The sequence below is a fragment of the Procambarus clarkii genome, chromosome 48 (assembly GCF_040958095.1).
Source record: "Procambarus clarkii isolate CNS0578487 chromosome 48, FALCON_Pclarkii_2.0, whole genome shotgun sequence".
Classification (NCBI taxonomy): Eukaryota; Metazoa; Arthropoda; class Malacostraca; order Decapoda; family Cambaridae; genus Procambarus; species Procambarus clarkii.
In genome coordinates this window covers 21,446,314-21,466,808 of record NC_091197.1, presented here as the reverse complement: position 1 = coordinate 21,466,808, position 20,495 = coordinate 21,446,314, and the positions used below count along the sequence as shown (strand labels likewise).

The following is a 20,495-nucleotide window of genomic DNA, read 5'->3' as shown; positions in this document are numbered from 1 at the left end:
TCTGAGGGGAGCCCTGCCAGCTTCCTGAAAGTTATCAAACTGACATTTGCCATATTAGTTTGGCGCCATCAGTCCTTGGAGTTCGTGTGCCTACCAGGGAACAGAACCTGGCCCCATCAGAGAGGTGAAGGGAGCAATGGCCATATGAGCTCTCTATATATAGAGTTTGTCATGTCTGCCATCAATCTAGGAGAGCACCCGGAAAGGTAGGCGAACCATTACAAACCTCTAACTGGTGAAAATTGCAAACTACATCCAAACAGAGCCAAAGAACTCCCTCCAATAGAAAACAATGAAACAAGCAACAGGTCATCCAACTAATGCTCCCGCACGTTAGTGCCTCACCCATCCCCCAGTGGGGAACCCCCACTCAAGCGAACAAGCCGCACCACCCTCAGATCGTCAACTAATGTGTCAAGTGTCGGAGGTCCTCTCTAGCCTCAAGCTTTGTCTGGCTTCGCATTTGTGGCTTTGCTGGCTCTGTGTGTGGTGGTCAGGTGTTCCTTCTCTACTGGGCTGCATGCGCCTAAGGTTCCCTTTCCTAGATACCCAGCAAGTACTTCCCTTGCGATTCAGGGTTACATTCCCTGGGTCATTCGGATCTCACTCCCGTTTAAGGCCTTCAATGCTTGGTGTTCTCACCCATGGGCTTCCTGTCTTGCCAGGGTAGGGAGTTGGTTTGTGCTGGGTGGGGTGCACTGCGGCCAGTGCAGCTTGCATTCAGCGGCAGCCAAGGTTTCTCTCTGGGGACTGGTTAGTCTGTGTGTGTTGCTTCAGGAGGCTTTTCCCCTGGACTCTACCTTTTCTTCAAGGGCTGGAAGGGTCTCGCAGGAGATACTCCTGCAAGACCCGGTTTACGCCTCATTGATGGATCCAGCTTTTTTTGAGTTCGGTTCTTCTTCCCACTATTGGGTGCATTATGAAGTTCCAGAGCCTTCCTGGCTGGCAAACTGCCCTTTCTTTTCCTTGGGAGTGTGATGTGGTTTTGCTGGACCCACATGCTTGAATGTTGCAGGGCTCCTCTTCGCCCCTGCACTTTCCCATGCTGTGGGACTTGAACAGATGCATGTTCAAATCCCCTCTCTTTCGACTGCCATGGTGGCGGGTGGCCATCAAACTCGGGGTCACTTGGCTTTGGTCTTGCTCTTCTTTGGCCTTCTCGAGCTGTCCTTGGATTGACTTTCAGAGGATGTGGAGGCGTTGAGTGGGGGGCCTTCGGCAGGGGTTCTTGTTTCAGCTACATAATTGAAGCTGTTAGCACCAGTACTTCAAGAAGCGGTTTCCATGTTTTTTGCCTCTCGCCTCTTGTGTCAAGCAAGCCGTCCTCGCTCTCTTTGGATTCTGCTTGGGCCCTGGCTTTGCAGTTCTCGTCTTCATTCTGTCCCCTGTTATTTCCAGAGGACTGTGTTACTCAGATTTTGTCGGTGGCTTCTACCAGTTGCTGTCCTGTTTCTGATTTGTTGGTACTCAGGGGGGGGGAAGGGAGCCAGTGCATCCTCCGGAACCGGTGGTCTTTCTGGTCGGCTTCATGCGTGGGTGTCGGGTGGGTGTGGTGGGTGTGGTGGGTGTCGGGTGTCAGGCATGGGTGTCAGATGTCACCGCGCCGATCGTCCGCGCAGCCCTCCTCGCCCCGAGAGGGGGAGGAAGGGAGCCCCGGACCTCACCGTGCCGGCTGCCTAGCATCCGTTCGGAAGCTAAGCTTCAACCAATGCAAAGAAAAACGCCGACCGGTGGGAGGGAGGGTTGCCAGGAAGCCTCTGGGACTCACCCAGAAAATGGCGTTTCATTACCTTCAACGCTGGTTTTCTGTCAGGAGCCCCTTCGGCTCCCTGGAGCTTCATACCCAAAGAGAAGAAAAAGAAAGAGCTGACCCGGGAGGCGGCCTCCACAAACTCCGCAATGCGAAGCCGAGACAACAAGCTGTAACCTGCAACCCAAGGTAACACCACCACACAGGAGCAGACGCGTGCATAAAGGACGGGCGGCCAGGAACCTGTGCGACCCTCAAATCCTCGCGCCCGAAATGAGCCCTAGACGTTACCAACACAGCAGTGAAAGCGGCAAACGTCCGAACAGCACGGGCGCAAGGATAGACCGCAGGCTGGAAGACCTAAAAACTCTGCGGACGACCTGGGAGACCCAAGCCCTGAAACAGGGAACGAGGGGAACCAGATCAACCCAAAGCGCATCCCCAGACACAGTACGCAGGTAACAGCAAAAAGGCTCAACCGGACAACACAGGACGCACCCTTGGCCGAACCAATCGAGCATCAATAACCCAAGGAACCCCCCGGTAGGCAGCCGTCTCGACCGTTGCCAGAATGACGAAGAAAGGCTGCAAATGTACAAACCTACCGCCAGTACCAAAGAGCAGAAACCTGAACCGAAGGGGCAACCACAAACTGAGGAGAAGATAAGAGGACACCCTGATCAAGGACCAGGACAGCTCAGGCGATGCATGAGCAGGCCGGAGGTGAAACAAAACACGAGAAAGCGTACAAAACGGGGCAGATGTGACGTCCACCCCGAACGCAAGCCGGAGCGTCTCCGCCAGCGCCGCACAAAATGATGGCGACAGTAAGAAACATCAAATAACTGTAGTCCTGAAAACCAAAGAAAGAACAAGACAACCCGATGCGGAAGAGAAGATAACCTACGAAGAGCAAGAAAAAGGTGCATAGAAATACCAGGAACATCATACTGTCGCCAAGACGAAGCTCGCAGGTGGGACACCATCAACAAAGCCACCTGATCACCACAGAGATGGTGATACCCGCGTCAAAATACCAGACACGAAGAGCCGAGGAGAAGGCCGGACCAGTCACATACAGGACCGGTCTGACCTGCCGAAAGAGACGGAGCCGCGGGAAAATGCCCCAGGTTCGGACACCTTACAAGCATCGTCTGAAAATATAGCTGGGCCGGCCACCAAGGGACCATGAGGACTACTCTCTAGGGAATGGGCTCCAACCGAGCCAGAACCCGAAGCAACAGCTGGACTGGGAGAAGAGGAACAGGTACCCCCACCTCGACCAGTCCTGCCGAAGGGACCAGCGCCAGAACCTGGCCCCTTCAGAGAGGTTTCAGGGAGCAATGGCCCTGGAGCAAAACCCCCTTGTGGTTGGGGTTTTCCTTATCTGCCATCGACCGGGGTTAGGCACCCAGAAAGGTAGGCATAACAAAACAAACCCCCACATGGTAAAAAACTAAAACAAAAAACCAAACAGAGAGGTAGAAACTCCCTACAATCCCAAGGAAACGAGCAAACAAGCAAACATCACACTTTACTGCCACACCGATCGTCTGCGCAGCCCTCCCCACCCTGGACCTCACTGCGCCGGTTGCCTAGCATCAGTTCGTAAGCTAATGTCAACCGGGATAGACGCTTCTCTGGTGAGATTTGCGATTTAAATTTTTGTATTCTTGATTTTTGTGTAATATCTAAAAAGGGCAAGAATTGAAAATAAACAGGGCATGGGAAACTTGAGACAAAGACAACAGAATGAAATATATCAACATGGAGAAGAGAAGAGTGTTGAGGGTGGTACAGTCTAGAGTAAAAGATATCACCATGGGCAATTTGATTTCTCTCCATGCCCATTATTCCTTTCCCACAAAATTATTTTTCTATAGGCAATTCTCTCTCTCTCCTAGGACCAGGTAAATAGTCCTTCATTTTAAACTTTGTATTAACATAGTTTAAGCTTCTATCCAGCTTTGTCCCCCTACCATATACAATGTGTTGTCTATACTCTCTCCAAGCATCTTCTCACACTCACTTGTGGAAAAAGGTGACACCCCTAGGGTCAACACTTGCAGCAGAGGAGCTCCAGCATATTTCAACAATCCTAAGTATTGTAGTACAGGTTGATGGTAGTGAGTGGTGTCCCAGAGAACATAAAGGTATAGTGCTCTTGAAAAATAGGTGAGATAACAGGAAAGTGCTAAGGGAAGTGAAAAATCGGATGAGAAAAAGTTGCACTAGTGTTTACAGTGCAGAGAAGAACATTCAAGATGGCCACTGGCAAGGGGAAAAACAAAACAGAGCTTGATTTTGAGGGATTCAATGAAGAAAGCATTGATATTAGCAGTCTACATAACAAGTTGGTAAATTTAGATACTATAGTGAACTCTCATGTAGAAATAATTAGTAAATTGAAAGAAAGTAATGACCATTTGAATAGCAAAGTTTTATGTCTTGAGGGTTTAGTGAAAGACTTGCACAAGGATAAGAATCAATTGGAAACAAATTGCAAAGCCATGGAAGAAGAAAATAAACTCTTAAAAATAGCTTTGGAAGAAGTTAAAGTAAATTTAAACATAAATGACTACAATAGGTTAGGCAAGGAAATTCAACCGGAGAAACAGCTTTTGTCAGCACAGATGGAGGAAGTTACACAGGGAATAGAACAGTGCAAGAAAGATATGCAACTCACTTATGCACAAGTGGCCAAGGAGAAGGAAAAAATAGAAGAAGCAGTAAAGGAAGTCAAACACTGCAGCAACCAAGATAAAACAAACATTAGGCTAGAAGTGAGGAAAGAATTGGCATCTAACCCGAAGTTGGTGCAAAACACAGTTGATCGGAGAAAGTCCCTGATCATTTTTGGCTGCAAAGAAAAGGCGATAACATCTAGGTCAGAAAGAGCTGTAGAAGAAGCTAAAGTAGTAGATAAAATTGTTGGCCTCATGGAGGGTCTTACAAACAGAGAGAATGTGTGCGACTACAGGAGAATAGGCAGGTACGTAAAAGGGAAAGATCGACCTTTGAGGATCACCCTAAACGGTGCCAAACAGATGGAAGAAGTACTAAGGAATGCTAGAAAATTGCAAAGGGATGAGGATGGGAAAGGGTGGTCGTTAAGACGAGATCTTTCAAAATAAGATAGAGAGAAGCTGAAACTGAACCTCGCCGAGGCAAAACATTTAAATGAGAGCAGGAATGAAGAAGAAATAAATTCTTTTTTCTACAAAGTGATAGGGGTAGGCAAACCAGTAAAGTGGTACATAAAGGCAAACCAACAAAATCAATAGAGAGAGGGGGAGTGAAGAATAAGGAAAGGGGGAACAAGTTCCTGAAGATTGCATACACCAACATAGATGGAGTGAGATCGAAGATACTGGAGTTAAGTGATGTAATACAGCTGCAGACACCAGACATTGTTGCACTCACGGAGACAAAACTTGAAGATGTAATTTTAAATGAGGTCATATTCCCAAGGGGCTACTCAATTTGGAGACGGGACAGAAAAATTAGGAAAGGCGGTGGCGTTGCTGTGCTGGTAAAAGAACACCTAAAGGTGAAGGAAATAATGACTGCCAATCCACAAGAAGTTGACATAATAGCACTAGAGATCTGCTATGAGGATGATAAACTAATGATGATAAATGCATATAGTCCACCGCCAAGCAGCACATGGTCAAAGGAGGAGCTAGATAGTAAACGTGAAGGTCTTATAACAATCAGAGTAATGTAATCAGAGTCTTAGTAATCAGAGGCAATGTATCAGAATGGAGAAATGTCACAAGTGGAGTACCACAGGGTTCAGTTCTTGCACCAGTGATGTTTATTGTGTACATAAATGATCTACCAGTTGGTATACAGAATTATATGAACATGTTTGCTGATGATGCTAAGATAATAGGAAGGATAAGAAATTTAGATGACTGTCATGCCCTTCAAAAAGACCTGGACAAAATAAGTATATGGAGCACCACTTGGCAAATGGAATTTAATGTTAATAAATGTCATGTTATGGAATGTGGAATAGGAGAACATAGACCCCACACAACCTATATATTATGTAAGAAATCTTTAAAGAATTCTGATAAAGAAAGAGATCTAGGAGTGGTTCTAGATAGAAAACTATCACCTGAGGACCACATAAAGAATATTGTGCAAGGAGCCTATGCTATGCTTTCTAACTTCAGAATTGCATTTAAATACATGGATGGCGATATACTAAAGAAATTGTTCATGACTTTTGTTAGGCCAAAGCTAGAATATGCAGCTGTTGTGTGGTGCCCATATCTTAAGAAGCACATCAACAAACTGGAAAAGGTGCAAAGACATGCTACTAAGTGGCTCCCAGAACTGAAGGGCAAGAGCTACGAGGAGAGGTTAGAAGCATTAAATATGCCAAAACTAGAAGACAGAAGAAAAAGAGGTGATATGATCACTACATACAAAATAGTAACAGGAATTGACAAAATCGACAGGGAAGACTTCCTGAGACCTGGAACTTCAAGAACAAGAGGTCATAGATTTAAACTAGCTAAACACAGATGCCGAAGAAATATAAGAAAATTCACCTTCGCAAATAGAGTGGTAGACGGTTGGAACAAGTTAAGTGAGAAGGTGGTGGAGGCCAAGACCGTCAGTAGTTTCAAAGCGTTATATGACAAAGAGTGCTGGGAAGACGGGACACCACGAGCGTAGCTCTCATCCTGTAACTACACTTAGGTAATTACACTTAGGTAATTACAATAATGAGAGAGATTATAGCTAGAGCGGATAACGATAGATCACGACTGTTGATAGTCGGTGACTTCAACTTGAAATCCATAGACTGGGAAGCATATGAAGCTGAAACAGAAGATTTTTGGACCTGTAAATTTGTAGACCTCATCCTGGAAACATTCTTGTATCAACATGTTAAACAAGCTACGAGGATGAGGGAAGGGGACGTTCCCTCCATGCTAGATTTGATATTTACCAGGAAGGAGGAAGAGATATTTGACATTCAGTACCTTCCTCCCTTGGGTAAAAGTGACCATGTCTTTTTGGGAATAAAGTATGCAATGCGTTATAAGCTGGAAGAAAATAAGGAGGTTGAAGCAGTTGAAAAACCAGACTTCAGGAGAGGACATTATGGTGACCTTAGAAATTTTTTTAGTGAGTATAATTGGACAGACTTGATGCTAGGCAAGGAAGTGAATGAGATGTATGGCAAGTTTTGTGAAATATATGATAAAGGCACAAAAAAATTTATACCAAAACAGAGATGCAGAACTAGGAAACAGGATTGGTTCAATAGAAATTGCGAGAGGGCTAGAGACCGAAAGACACAAAAATGGAATCAATACAGGAAGAGGCCGAACCCCCAAACATACCAGCGATACAAAGATGCGAGAAACAACTACATGGCAGTGAGGAGAGAGGCAGAAAGAAATTTTGAAAAAGGGATTGCGGACAAATGTAAAACAGAACCAGGTCTATTCTATAAATTCATAAACAACAAATTGCAGGTAAAGGATAATATTCAGAGGTTGAAAATGGGAAATAGATTCACGGAAGATGAAAAGGAAATGTGTGAAACACTAAACGAAAAGTTCCAAAGTGTGTTTGTACAAAATGAAATCTTTAGGGAACCAGATACAATAAGAATTCCAGAGAACAACATAGAACACATAGAGGTGTCTAGAGACGAAGTGGAAAAAATGCTCAAGGAGCTCAGTAAGAACAAAGCAGCTGGCCCAGATGGCGTTTCACCATGGGTTCTGAGAGAATGTGCATCTGAGCTCAGCATTCCACTTCACCTGATCTTTCAGGCATCCCTGTGTACAGGAATCGTAGCAGACGGGTGGAAACAGGCTAACATAGTTCCAATCTACAAAAGTGGCAGCAGGGAAGACCCCCTCAATTATAGACCTGTATCATTGACAAGTGTAATAGTGAAAGTATTGGAAAAACTAATCAAAACTAAATGGGTAGAACACCTAGAGAGAAATGATATAATATCAGACAGACAGTATGGTTTTCGATCTGGAAGATCCTGTGTATCGAATTTACTAAGTTTCTATGATCGAGCCACAGAGATATTACAGGAAAGAGATGGTTGGGTTGACTGCATCTATCTGGACCTAAAAAAGGCTTTCGACAGAGTTCCACATAAGAGGTTGTTCTGGAAACTGGAAAATATTGGAGGGGTGACAGGTAAGCTTCTATCATGGATGAAAAATTTTCTGACTGATAGAAAAAACCAGCGTTGAATGTAATGAAACGCCATTTTCTGGGTGAGACCCGGAGGCTCCCCGGAGCTTTACCGGCTGATATGCTAATGTCAGACTTTGGCATCAGTCATGTGTATGGAGTTCTAGGGCCTACCGGGGACCACGAGCCAGAACCTGGCCCCCTCAGAGAGGCAAGGGGAGCAATGGCCTATAGAAACCCCCGTGTGGTTGGAAGCATTCTATGTCTGCCATCGACCGGGTCAAGCATCCAGAAAGGTAAGCATTCCAAAACAAACCCCTATTCTGGTGAAAATTGCTACCTAAGCCGAACTAGTGAATATAACTCTTCAACAGAAAACACGGAAACTAGTATGACGTCATACGTCACCGCGCCGCTGTCTGCGCAGCTCCCCCCTCCCCGGGAGGGGGAAGGGGGAGCCCCAGACCTCCCACGCCGGCTATCCACCCATCAGTTCTGAGGCTGGATGTCAAAACACGCGAAAAACGCCGACCGGAGGGAGGGAGGGTTGCCGGGGAGCCTCCGGGTCTCACCCAGAAAATGGCGTTTCATTACATTCAACGCTGGTTTTCTGGGGGGAGCCCCGTCGGCTCCCCGGAGCTAACTACCCACAGAGGAAGGTCAAAGGGACAAAACCGGGAGACAACCGGCAGCAAACGCCAACCCAAGGCGCCACAGCCCCGAAAATCCCGGGAACAACACGAGAACCACGAGCAGCAAGGCCCCTGCACGAACACCAAAAATCCATGCCCGAAAGACTGCAAGGCCACGTCGCCCAGACGGCAGCGAGAGCAGCGAAGCCACGAACGCCACAGGCATGAGGGAAGAACACAGGCAGCTTAGCCGCAAGAACACGGCTGACCACCCGGGACACCATCACCCGCGAACCGGGAAGAACAGAACCGGATCAACGCAAAACGCGCTCCGGACCCAAACGCCATGGCACGCAAACAACAGCAGAGGGCCGCCACTGAACACAAAAACGACACACCCCTGGCCCGACCAACAAAGCACCAACAAACCCTGGACCCCTCCAGAATGCAGCAGCCCCACCCCGCGCCAGAAAAGATGGAGACTGCTGCCATCAAACAACCAAAACGCTAAAACCGAAGGAGCAAGAAAACACAGCGAACCGACCCCCAGAGGCAAAGGCCCAAAGGAAAGAGCCGACGAAAAAACACACCGGAACCGAAGGGGCACTACCAACCGAGGAGAAGACAGAGCACGCTGACCAGAGACCAGGATGGTGCAAGCGGCGCACGAACAGGCCGGAGGTGAAATGACGCACAAGACAGCTGACTAACGGTGCAGAAGCAACACCAAGACCGAAAGCAAGCTGAAGCGGCTCCGCCTGCGCCGCACGAAAAGAGGCGACAGTATGTGGCAAGACGACGGCCCCCAACCCCCACTAGAAAACCAAGCCGAGAGTAAACCAAGCCAACAAGGAGGACCCACCGAAGAAGGGACAGGAAAAGGAAGGACCGCCAAAATACCCCATACTGCCGCCAAGAAAGCACGCAGGTGGGACACCTACCACGAAGCCACCCGACCACAAACCGGAGGCGAGACCACGAGGCAGAACATAAGCAGCCCCGACAAGGCCCCCCCGAGCCCAGGAAAAAGGCGGAGCCGCGAGAAGATCTCGGGCGCGACCACCGAAACCCAGGCAGCACAAGGAGATGGAACGTCTGCCGAACAGAAAAACTCCGAAGCATGCAAGCCCGCCAGGAGTTCAGAAACGACGGGTCCGACGCGAGACATCGCAAGAACCCCCCCAAAAAAATAAAACAACAACAACCGGCAGGGCAAGCTAGGAAAACCAAAGAAGGCGGAAGGGTCGCCGCCAGAACAGGACCCGAACCAAGGGGCACGAACAACTGCAACAGACCGAGACAAAGAAGCACATCACAGGACACAGGCTGACCAACGCCTAAGAACACACGCAGAACATTCCTGCTGCAGAAGAGGCAGGAAGAAAGAGCAGAAGCACAAAAAAAAAAACCAGGAGAACAACCAGGGGTGGACAATCAGGCAGGGACAAAAACCCCACGCAATCCCCAGGCACAAAACGGCAGCAAAGCGCCACTCCACAACCGGACACAGGAACAAGGACACGCCACCGTGAAACACGGTACCAATGCTCACGTGCAGCAGCAGCAGCAACAGGCACCACTGCAACATGCAACATGTAAATAGCAACTCCCCTCTGCAAAGGCAGAGAACGGAGCAGGCAGACCCCAGACAGGGCCAACGGAGACACGACAAAACCCTGCAGGCCCAGAAACCTGCACCAGGCGACCGACGGCGGAGAAACCCCGCTCGATACCTGCTGGATGAGGTACTGGGAGCTCTTTTACACCTCAAGCCCGGCCCAAGGTCAGGCCAGACCGGCCAGAGGATGGCCCACCAGGCAGCTGCTAGGAGCAGTCCACCGGCCCACATACCCCCACAACCAGGACGGGCCGGAACTGCCATACGAAAACAGGCCAGTGCGCCCTGGAAGTCCACGGACGAACCAGCAAGAAGGCTTATGCTCGCAAGTAGGTCGTGTAACAAGCACAGACCACTGATGGTAATACAGTGTTCCCCAAAAGTGCCAATAGCACCACTGCACTCCACTGGTACTATCCCGCAAGTTCTACCAGATAGGCGGGACCCAAGAGCCAGAGCTCAAATCCTGCAAGCACAGCCAGGAGCCTCACCAGGTGAGTACAGAACCAACCCTACAACCCCCACACCTCACAACATTAAAAAAGGAGGGTCCCCTGAACGACTCCAGCATGGGTTGGACATGCACATGAGGGGGACAGGAAGGGGTGATAAAGGGACAGTCACAGGTGTGCGAACGGTCTCAGTCGTACAAAATTATACCTAAATAAAGACAGGTATATGAACACCGCCGCATCCAGCGCCCGGCCAAAAGACGCCAGACCGCAGAAACTCACCTGGCGAATGGTGGCTCGAACTTGACACGACTCAACCGTGCCCAGAAGAACTTGGGAGCACCGCCAGGTGAAGACGCCAGAGCCGGACCCGCAGGAGAACAGGGAGAGGCGAAGGAGGCGGTCCACACCCATGACACAGAAAACCGCGGTGTCCTCCCCACAACTGGGAACCAGGACACCCCTGGCGCAAAGGGGCACATACCGCAGCCAGGGAGAAGAACGAGAGGCGAAGCACTGTAGCAAAAAAGGGCGCAAAACCCCAGCACTGAACCATCGCCCAGACCAAAACAAACTCCACGGCGCATGCGCATAACACGCTGGCCGAACCGCACACCCTCCCTGCGGGAAGGCGCCAGCCAGGACTATTGCACGAGAAAAAGAGCCAAAAGAGGAAGCAGGCACAATAAAACCGGCCAAAGAAGCAAAGAGCCCAAAAAAAGGGAACCCAAACGGGCGACAAGTAGCCCAAACGGGCGACAAGTAGCCCAACCGGGCGACAAGTAGCCCAACCGGGCGACAAGTAGCCCAACAGGGCGACAAGTAGCCCAACAGGGCGACAAGTAGCCCAACAGGGCGACAAGTAGCCCAACAGGGCGACAAGTAGCCCAACAGGGCGACAAGTAGCCCAACAGGGCGACAAGTAGCCCAACAGGGCGACAAGTAGCCCAACAGGGCGACAAGTACTAGGAGCCGACAGACGTTCCAATAATGCGGGAAGTAGCGAAAAACCTTCCCGTACCCTCGAGAACACAGAAGCCAACACTAGTCCCGAAGGCACACGAAGGCGCAGGCGCACCCGAGATCAAAAGGCACGCAGAACCCCATCGAACGGGGAAACATGACAAAAACACCGTCCCAAAAAGCGGGGGAGGAAACATCCACCCACAGGACGGAACCAACCGACTCAAAGGCCAAGGAACCGAGCCCGGGGAGGGGCCGACGTCCAACAGCACGTACGGCGAGTGGGGAGGAAAGACCCCACTCCGCGTAACCACAAGCCCCGCCGAGAGGGGGATAAAACCCCCCACGGGGTCTAACGGGGCCAAGGCCCCCCCAAGTCAGCCCCTCCCCAGCCCCGGGAACCTACACGACAGGCCCCGGGGCCGAGCCGTTCCCCCAAAGCCCCGGCCGTACCAGAAAACCGGGGCAGCCGTGAAAACACTAAGGAAGGGAGCCCACTGGCAGACTCATACAACACGGCTGGAGGAACAGGCCCAAATGCCCCCGTCACTACCCCGGAAGGGGAATTCCCCGAGACTGCCCGAGTCTCAACACCACCAAACACCCCGCCCTGAACCTACAGACGGTAAGGAACCGGATACAGGCAGGAAGGGTGAACCAGGGGAAAGACAAGGGGGCGTGGATGGAACCGAAGCAACCAACACCCCCAAGTCCCAAAACGAAATACAACGGGGCAGCCCCGGGGCTCCCGGGGAGGAAACCACGAGAACGTTGCCACCACCAAGGCTCAAGTGCAACGCCCCTGCTGCCCGCACCCGCTTTGTTAGCACAACTGGGTAACCGAGCCACAACGAGCAACCAAACTCGCAGGACACCGGGTCGAAGGTGTCACCGACCCGACAGGCAGCAGACGGAGGCAAAACAGAGAGTCACCCAGAGACAAAAGGTGAGAGCAACCCTCAAACTCGCTGGAAGCGAGGGGGGGGCTCTGGGGTCACATCCATCGGACCCGCGCGCCCCCAGGGGTTTCCCAGGGTCCCGAGCGTTTACTTTAAGAGGACTCGCGCTCAGGTAATCCCAGGCAGGGTACTGCTAACCGGCACCCAAGCTACCAAACAACTTTCTAAGAGCTGAACCCCCGGGACGTGTACACTCACGGGGACCTAGCAGGGGGTACCACCAGAAATACTCAGAACACAAGGGACACAAGGGGCAAGAACGAAGGCAGACCCCCCCACCAGGTATATAAACAAAAGAAAAAGAAAACCCCGCAAGAGGACAGCGTACCCAAGCGGAACAGAGCCGGCCGCTATGATTGGTAAAGACAAGCTGCACAGTACCCCGCGCCCCACCAGTGCAAACACTGCCCCTTACTCTAAGGCGAACAAGGGAGACAGAACACCCGAGCACACAAAGAGCGGCCGAAAACCAAGCGGTAAACGGCCAAGCAGGGGCAGGACCCAAGGAACTTGTGGAAGGTGGCCCCAAGCCCCAAGGGCAGTACTTACAGGGCACCTAGGGAAGGGAACCCTAGGCGCATGCAGCCCGAGTACTGAAGAATCACACCCGGCTCACGCACCACCTAGAAAACAGACACCACACTCTAGGTACAGTGCTGAAACAACCACTGGAGCCGGAGCACATAACCATTGCCTATAGCATCAGCCGAAGAACTGATGGGTGGATAGCCGGCGTGGGAGGTCTGGGGCTCCCCCTTCCCCCTCCCGGGGAGGGGGGAGCTGCGCAGACAGCGGCGCGGTGACGTATGACGTCATACTAGTTTCCGTGTTTTCTGTTGAAGAGTTATATTCACTAGTTCGGCTTAGGTAGCAATTTTCACCAGAATAGGGGTTTGTTTTGGAATGCTTACCTTTCTGGATGCTTGACCCGGTCGATGGCAGACATAGAATGCTTCCAACCACACGGGGGTTTCTATAGGCCATTGCTCCCCTTCCCTCTCTGAGGGGGCCAGGTTCTGGCTCGTGGTCCCCGGTAGGCCCTAGAACTCCATACACATGACTGATGCCAAAGTCTGACATTAGCATATCAGCCGGTAAAGCTCCGGGGAGCCGACGGGGCTCCCCCCAGAAATGAGGGCAGTAATCAGAGGCAATGTATCAGAATGGAGAAATGTCACAAGTGGAGTACCACAGGGTTCAGTTCTTGCACCAGTGATGTTTATTGTGTACATAAATGATCTACCAGTTGGTATACAGAATTATATGAACATGTTTGCTGATGATGCTAAGATAATAGGAAGGATAAGAAATTTAGATGACTGTCATGCCCTTCAAGAAGACCTGGACAAAATAAGTATATGGAGCACCACTTGGCAAATGGAATTTAATGTTAATAAATGTCATGTTATGGAATGTGGAATAGGAGAACATAGACCCCACACAACCTATATATTATGTGAGAAATCTTTAAAGAATTCTGATAAAGAAAGAGATCTAGGAGTGGTTCTAGATAGAAAACTATCACCTGAGGACCACATAAAGAATATTGTGCAAGGAGCCTATGCTATGCTTTCTAACTTCAGAATTGCATTTAAATACATGGATGGCGATATACTAAAGAAATTGTTCATGACTTTTGTTAGGCCAAAGCTAGAATATGCAGCTGTTGTGTGGTGCCCATATCTTAAGAAGCACATCAACAAACTGGAAAAGGTGCAAAGACATGCTACTAAGTGGCTCCCAGAACTGAAGGGCAAGAGCTACGAGGAGAGGTTAGAAGCATTAAATATGCCAAAACTAGAAGACAGAAGAAAAAGAGGTGATATGATCACTACATACAAAATAGTAACAGGAATTGATAAAATCGACAGGGAAGACTTCCTGAGACCTGGAATTTCAAGAACAAGAGGTCATAGATTTAAACTAGCTAAACACAGATGCCGAAGAAATATAAGAAAATTCACCTTCGCAAATAGAGTGGTAGACGGTTGGAACAAGTTAAGTGAGAAGGTGGTGGAGGCCAAGACCGTCAGTAGTTTCAAAGCGTTATATGACAAAGAGTGCTGGGAAGACGGGACACCACGAGCGTAGCTCTCATCCTGTAACTACACTTAGGTAATTACACTTAGGTAATTACTTGTCATATCTGAACACCTTCTTCCAGGCTTTTCTCGTCTATCCAAAAATCACTTGAACACACTTTTCCTAGTTTACCAGCATCCATTCATTCAACATTCCCCAAACTAGAGTCAGTATTTTTGTTTCAATCTTTAAGTTTTGTATGCCATATCTCCATATTTTTGTTCCATATTGTATTCCATTAACACCACACATGCTTCTCAGATTGTCCATTGTTACTGCACTAACTTTATCTTTTATATTCACCCTCACACCATTGTCTCACAACGACACACATATCAAGAGGTTTGAATATAATTGTAACCAAAATGAATTTGATTGCAATGCAATCATCACTAAAGATACCTCACCTCTTTGTGCATCCCTTCTACTCAAGTTTAGATCAGGATTAAGAACTTTATGGATGTGTTTATAAAGGAATTCGTAGAGTGCAGGGTCATCATCTTGTCCTTCAGGGAAGTGATGCATATATAGGGTAAGTCCTCGTAACACCCCTGCCAGTGCGAAAAGATCTGGCTTGCTACCTGTCTGTAATGCAAGAATTTAAAAAATGCAGTATTAAAATTTACAAATACTGTATAGTATATCATTTTTAAATTAAACAGATTGATTACAATTCCAGAATGTTATTCATATATAACTGCCATTTACATTATTTGATTTGCCCAATATATTTTTAGAGAGACTGGGCTGCAGGGTGTGGGGTGTTTCTTTTTTGCTTTCACGACTGCAATGCGTACGTCGCCAATGTACATGTGGCAGACGCTTCACGAAGCTGTCGGAATTTGCAGAATGGAAAATACGAGAGCAACCGTACAGGGCCTGGGAGCAAGGTCGAGTTAGAGCCCTTGAGGGTCTCTTCTCAGACTAATCTCACCTGGTCCTGCTCCACATTGATCGTTGGAATCTCCTCAATGGTTTAACACTTTAAGGGACTCCTAGGGTCCTCATCACATTTATAGTTTGTGACTTATAGGCAACTCGGTGTTGAAGACACTTAGAGCTGAAGGCTTGTGTAATATTTGCAGTATTCAGAAGTGGTTCAATGGAAACACCGCATAAAGCTTAACAGTAGTTTATTTACTAACTTAACCACTAATACACAGGGTGCTTGATTTACTTTAGATTGGCGTCAGCAAAGCTATGGTTGTATTAGCGAGACTCTTGACGTCTGGCTAAACGACTCGTATCCACTCGTGGAGAAACACTAACTTAACACAGTTGACAGCCAATCATTAACACGGCAACCTAACTGCCGGTATGCAAAGGGATCACAAGAGTTCCAACCGGATACTCGGTAATGATGATATGCAATAAATCAACAACTACACTGTCAATGGGACAGGCAATAACATGCACAATAATAATATCACACAATAACTAAATGTGTGGTGTATGTGAAGCTCACATTCACGGCAGTGAAATGCCGTGATACCACACAGATAAACATGCATACACCGTCGATTCACCTATGACCTGTGACAGGTATGAGAAGGTGAGAACTGTGGTTGATACCTCAGATCAACACAGACACAATAAAACAACGACAAGATCTTGTACTTACAGATAGGGTACCATTCCTTACTCACTCACTCACTCAGGCACATTTATACAAGCACTCGTAGGTGGCCTGACAGCTGGCTTCGCTCGTAGACACGGAGGGTACTTGCAGTAGGGCGGGCTGTATGATTACCAGACAGACACATGCACACACACTGGCGCTGGTGATGAGTAAGGTGGTGACGTCACGTAGTAGTGAGGGCGGCGGGCGCCTCAAGGTACTGAGGTACTGGGGTACACGCTCGTGGCGGCTGGCGGCGGTTGTGGTACCATGCAGGTACACTTGTGGTAAAGTCACACACAGGTTACTTAGGCGGCGGCACTGCCTTAGTTCACTCTCACTCACAACGATCTTTGTCACCAGGGGTTACCTGATACCAGTCTGTTTCGCTCTGGAGATTTGTCACTTTAGGCTTCTGAATAATATATTCACAACCCGTGATTCTGGGCAAGTGTGTCATATAATCTTCAGATGCTGAGTTAACTTGACGGTGAGGAATAGACGGTGTTCAGTCTATTGGCCGGTAGAACAGAACACATCCTCTAGGTTTGGTGTCCCTCACTTGAATGGTTTTTGCAAGGGCTGCCGGGCATCTCCTGGCACCCAGCACAAAAGAGTTACAATTTGACCAATGGCATTGCAACAAATGAGTGGGAACCAATCATATTAGCTCGTTCGATGAGCAGTAGCAGTAGTGACGTCATGAACATGTCACGACCGAGTCATAGCTGTTATTGTCCATCGCGCCGGTTGACCCCAGAGGTCAGACGCTGCTAGCGTCTCCCTTCTGCTCTCACGCTCCCACCTCCCAATGTACTCATTGACCCTAGGTGGCAAGTATGCTTAATTCCCTGTATCTACTTCCTGCCTGGACATACGGCGGCCTCCGTATTATGAAAGTGTTCCTGGTTAAGTGGGCATTCTGGAGATACCCAACATGCCAGGTCACAATCCAGGGTTAACAGAAATAGGACCTTGTGCACAAGATCGGTGCACTGTGAACAGCAATTAGACATTCCAGTCAGCTGCGGGAGAATCTTGAGAGAGACACTCTCACACAGGGATGTTGATCCCTGGAACCACCCCAAGATACATCAAGAATTGTTGGCATCTAATGCATTTTATTAGGCTAAGCTGAGTCATGTTTAGGCTGGTAAGGTTAGCTTAGACAATGTAGAGTTAAATTAAGTTGGGCCATATTAACCCTTAACCATTGTGATGTGCCGAGTTTATTGTGACATTCCCCCTCAGGGCACGAAATCAAGTGTTACCAAAAAAAATTTTCTTGTTTGCAAAATGATAAATTCCCTTCTCTGAACATGTCTATATAAAAATAAATACTAAATTCCACTTACTTTGGCTGTGGGGACGTGGACAAGGTACACTGTGACGTCATCAGGGCCTGGTCGCTCATGTATGAAGCTCCCAGTGGCGGTCGCGCAGGCCATTCAAGCCCCGCGAATTACCACAATTTTCAATTATTTGTTCTATGTATTTCCAATGCATTTTTTTTATCGTATATGATGCATATTTGTGTCCTTTATAATATGTATACAATAGAATGTTCATAATGTTCCATGGAACTGTGATGCGTGTGTCAGTAATGTGTCCACAATAAATGTTTATTGTCACAATATTACTTGTTAATTAAGATAACACTATCGCTCGCTTTGGATACCCATCACGTCCATTTTTTTCTTTCTTGAGTCCTAGCCGTGGACAGGACTCGTGTCCATTAAAAAATATTTGTATTAAATTCATTTTTTATCCAATCGACTTCGGGATAGTTTCAAAATAAGCGCCTTAAGAGTGCGCACAATTTGATATCAAAATGAAAGATGTAACACGAAACTTGATATCAGAACACTTGAAAGATTATAAATACGTTTTTGATCAAAATTTTAAAATATTTGTTAAAATTCTATTTATTGTGCTATTATTTTGGGACTAGTTTCAAAATGTGTGCCTCTACATTACGAACAAATTGGTACCAAAATGAAAGATGTAGCACAAACATTTATGTCAGAACACTGGAAAGATATAAATAATTTTGTGATGATGAGCTTCCAAAATTAAAATATGTTAAAATTCCAGTTATTGCTCTATTATTATGGGACTTGTTTTAACCCTTAACATGCTCGGGGTTTAATATCCTGTCATCCCCACAGGCGCATGTCATTTTGAAAAAAAAAAAAAAAAATTATTTTTTCTTCCTTACCTGTTAATTTGTGTTCACTGATCACGGGAAAAATAATTAAAAAATCGTAAGTGGCATATATTGCCCGCTATAGGGCGGGGAAGTCTGGCAAATTATAGGCGCTGACTCAGCATGCGTCCCAGGCGATCTGTTGCTCGCCAGCTGTCAGGCCGGAGTTGCCACAAAGAGATAATTACCTAATTATTTCAATGTCTCTGATTGATTTTTCATACTTATTTTGCTGTAATATTATTCAATAGTGTGTAGTTTGATATATTTATATAATAAAATGAGTGAATCATTGCTGTACTCAAAAATATGGTGTGCATATTGTTGATTCAATTATGTTCATCAATCAGTGAACAAATACTTTGTCGGTTATTACACTATAAGCACAGGTTATATACAAGTATCTGCATGTTTTGTTCACTATAACGAACCACTAAGTAGCTATTATGAGTCAAAAAGTAACGAGATGTGACCGCCGTGTACCAGCCAGCCACTCCCGCCCTCCCTCCAGTCATCTGACTCGCCCACATTTTCTTACCACAATACTGTTTTTGCTATAATTCACTATATACAGACGTTATATATAAGTATCTACATGTTTTATTCACCATAACTGTACATCTAAGCTTGTATGGGGAGTAAAGGCACAAAGACGTAGGACCTCTCACAGTCAGTTGATGGCTACCGCCCTCAAGGCCAGACGCACTAATATTTCTCCTCCAACAATACTGTGTGGTGTTATTACGCTATATATCTTATATACAGACGTTATATATAAATATTTACATGTTTTGTTCACCATAACTGTACATCTAAGCTTGTATGGTGAGTAAAGGCACAAAGACGTAGGACCTCACACAGTCAGCTGATGGCTGCCGCCCTCAAGGCCAGACGCACTAATATTTCTCCTCCAACAATACTGTGTGGTGTTATTACGCTATATATCTTATATACAGACGTTATATATAAATATTTACAAGTTTTGTTCACCATAACTGTACATCTAAGCTTGTATGGTGAGTAAAGGCACAAAGACGTAGGACCTCACACAGTCAGCTGATGGCTGCCGCCCTCAAGGCCAGACGCACTAATATTTCTCCTCCAACAATACTGTGTGGTGTTATTACGCTGTATACACACATTATATATAAATATCTAACCTGTTTTATTCACCATACTTGTACAAATAAACTGGTATGGTACCTACCTTGAGGCTACCTTGAGGTGCTTCCGGGGCTTAGTGTCCCCGCGGCCCGGTCGTCGACCAGGCCTCCTGGTTGCTGGACTGATCAACCAGGCTGTTAGACGCGGCTGCTCGCAGCCTGACGTATGAGTCACAGCCTGGTTGATCAGGTATCCTTTGGAGGTGCTTATCCAGTTCTCTCTTGAACACTGTGAGGGGTTTGCCAGTTATGCCCCTTATGTGTAGTGGAAGCGTGTTGAACAGTCTCGGGCCTCTGATGTTGATAGAGTTCTCTCTCAGAGTACCTGTTGCACCTCTGCTTTTCAACGGGGGTATTCTGCACATCCTGCCATGTCTTCTGGTCTCATGTGGTGTTATTTCTGTGTGCAGGTTTGGGACCAGCCCCTCAATTATTTTCCACGTGTAAATTATTATGTATCTCTCCCGCCTGCGCTCAAGGGAGTACAGATTTAGGCTCTTTAGTCGGTCCCAGTAATTTAGATGTTTTACTGAGTGGATTCTAGCAGTAAAGGATCTCTGCACGCTCTCTAGGTCAGCAATTTCTCCAGCTTTGAAAGGGGCTGTCATTGTGCAGCAGTACTCCACTCTAGATAGCACAAGCGTTTTGAAAAGTATCATCATCGGTATAGCATCTCTAGTGTGAAAAGTTCTTGTTATCCAACCTGTCATTTTTCTTGCAGTTGTGACGGCTACTTTATTGTGTTCTTTAAAGGTAAGGTCTTCCGACATGAGTACACCCAGGTCCTTTACATTGCCCTTTCGTTCTATGTTATGATTTGCCTGCGTTTTGTACGTGGTTCCTGTTTTTATGTTTTCAATTTTTCCGTA

General features: G+C 47.4%; 1 protein-coding gene across 1 annotated transcript in view; it reads right to left on the bottom strand.

Annotated features, from left to right (window-relative positions):
* LOC123764810 (DNA-dependent protein kinase catalytic subunit) overlaps nucleotides 1-20,495 on the bottom strand; it is a 746,996-nt gene that overhangs the window by 603,729 nt on the left and 122,772 nt on the right. Inside the window, exon 5 of the mRNA XM_069302649.1 lies at nucleotides 15,047-15,224. Coding sequence (XP_069158750.1) covers nucleotides 15,047-15,224 — 178 coding nt within the window. The remainder of the gene's footprint in view (nucleotides 1-15,046; nucleotides 15,225-20,495) is intronic.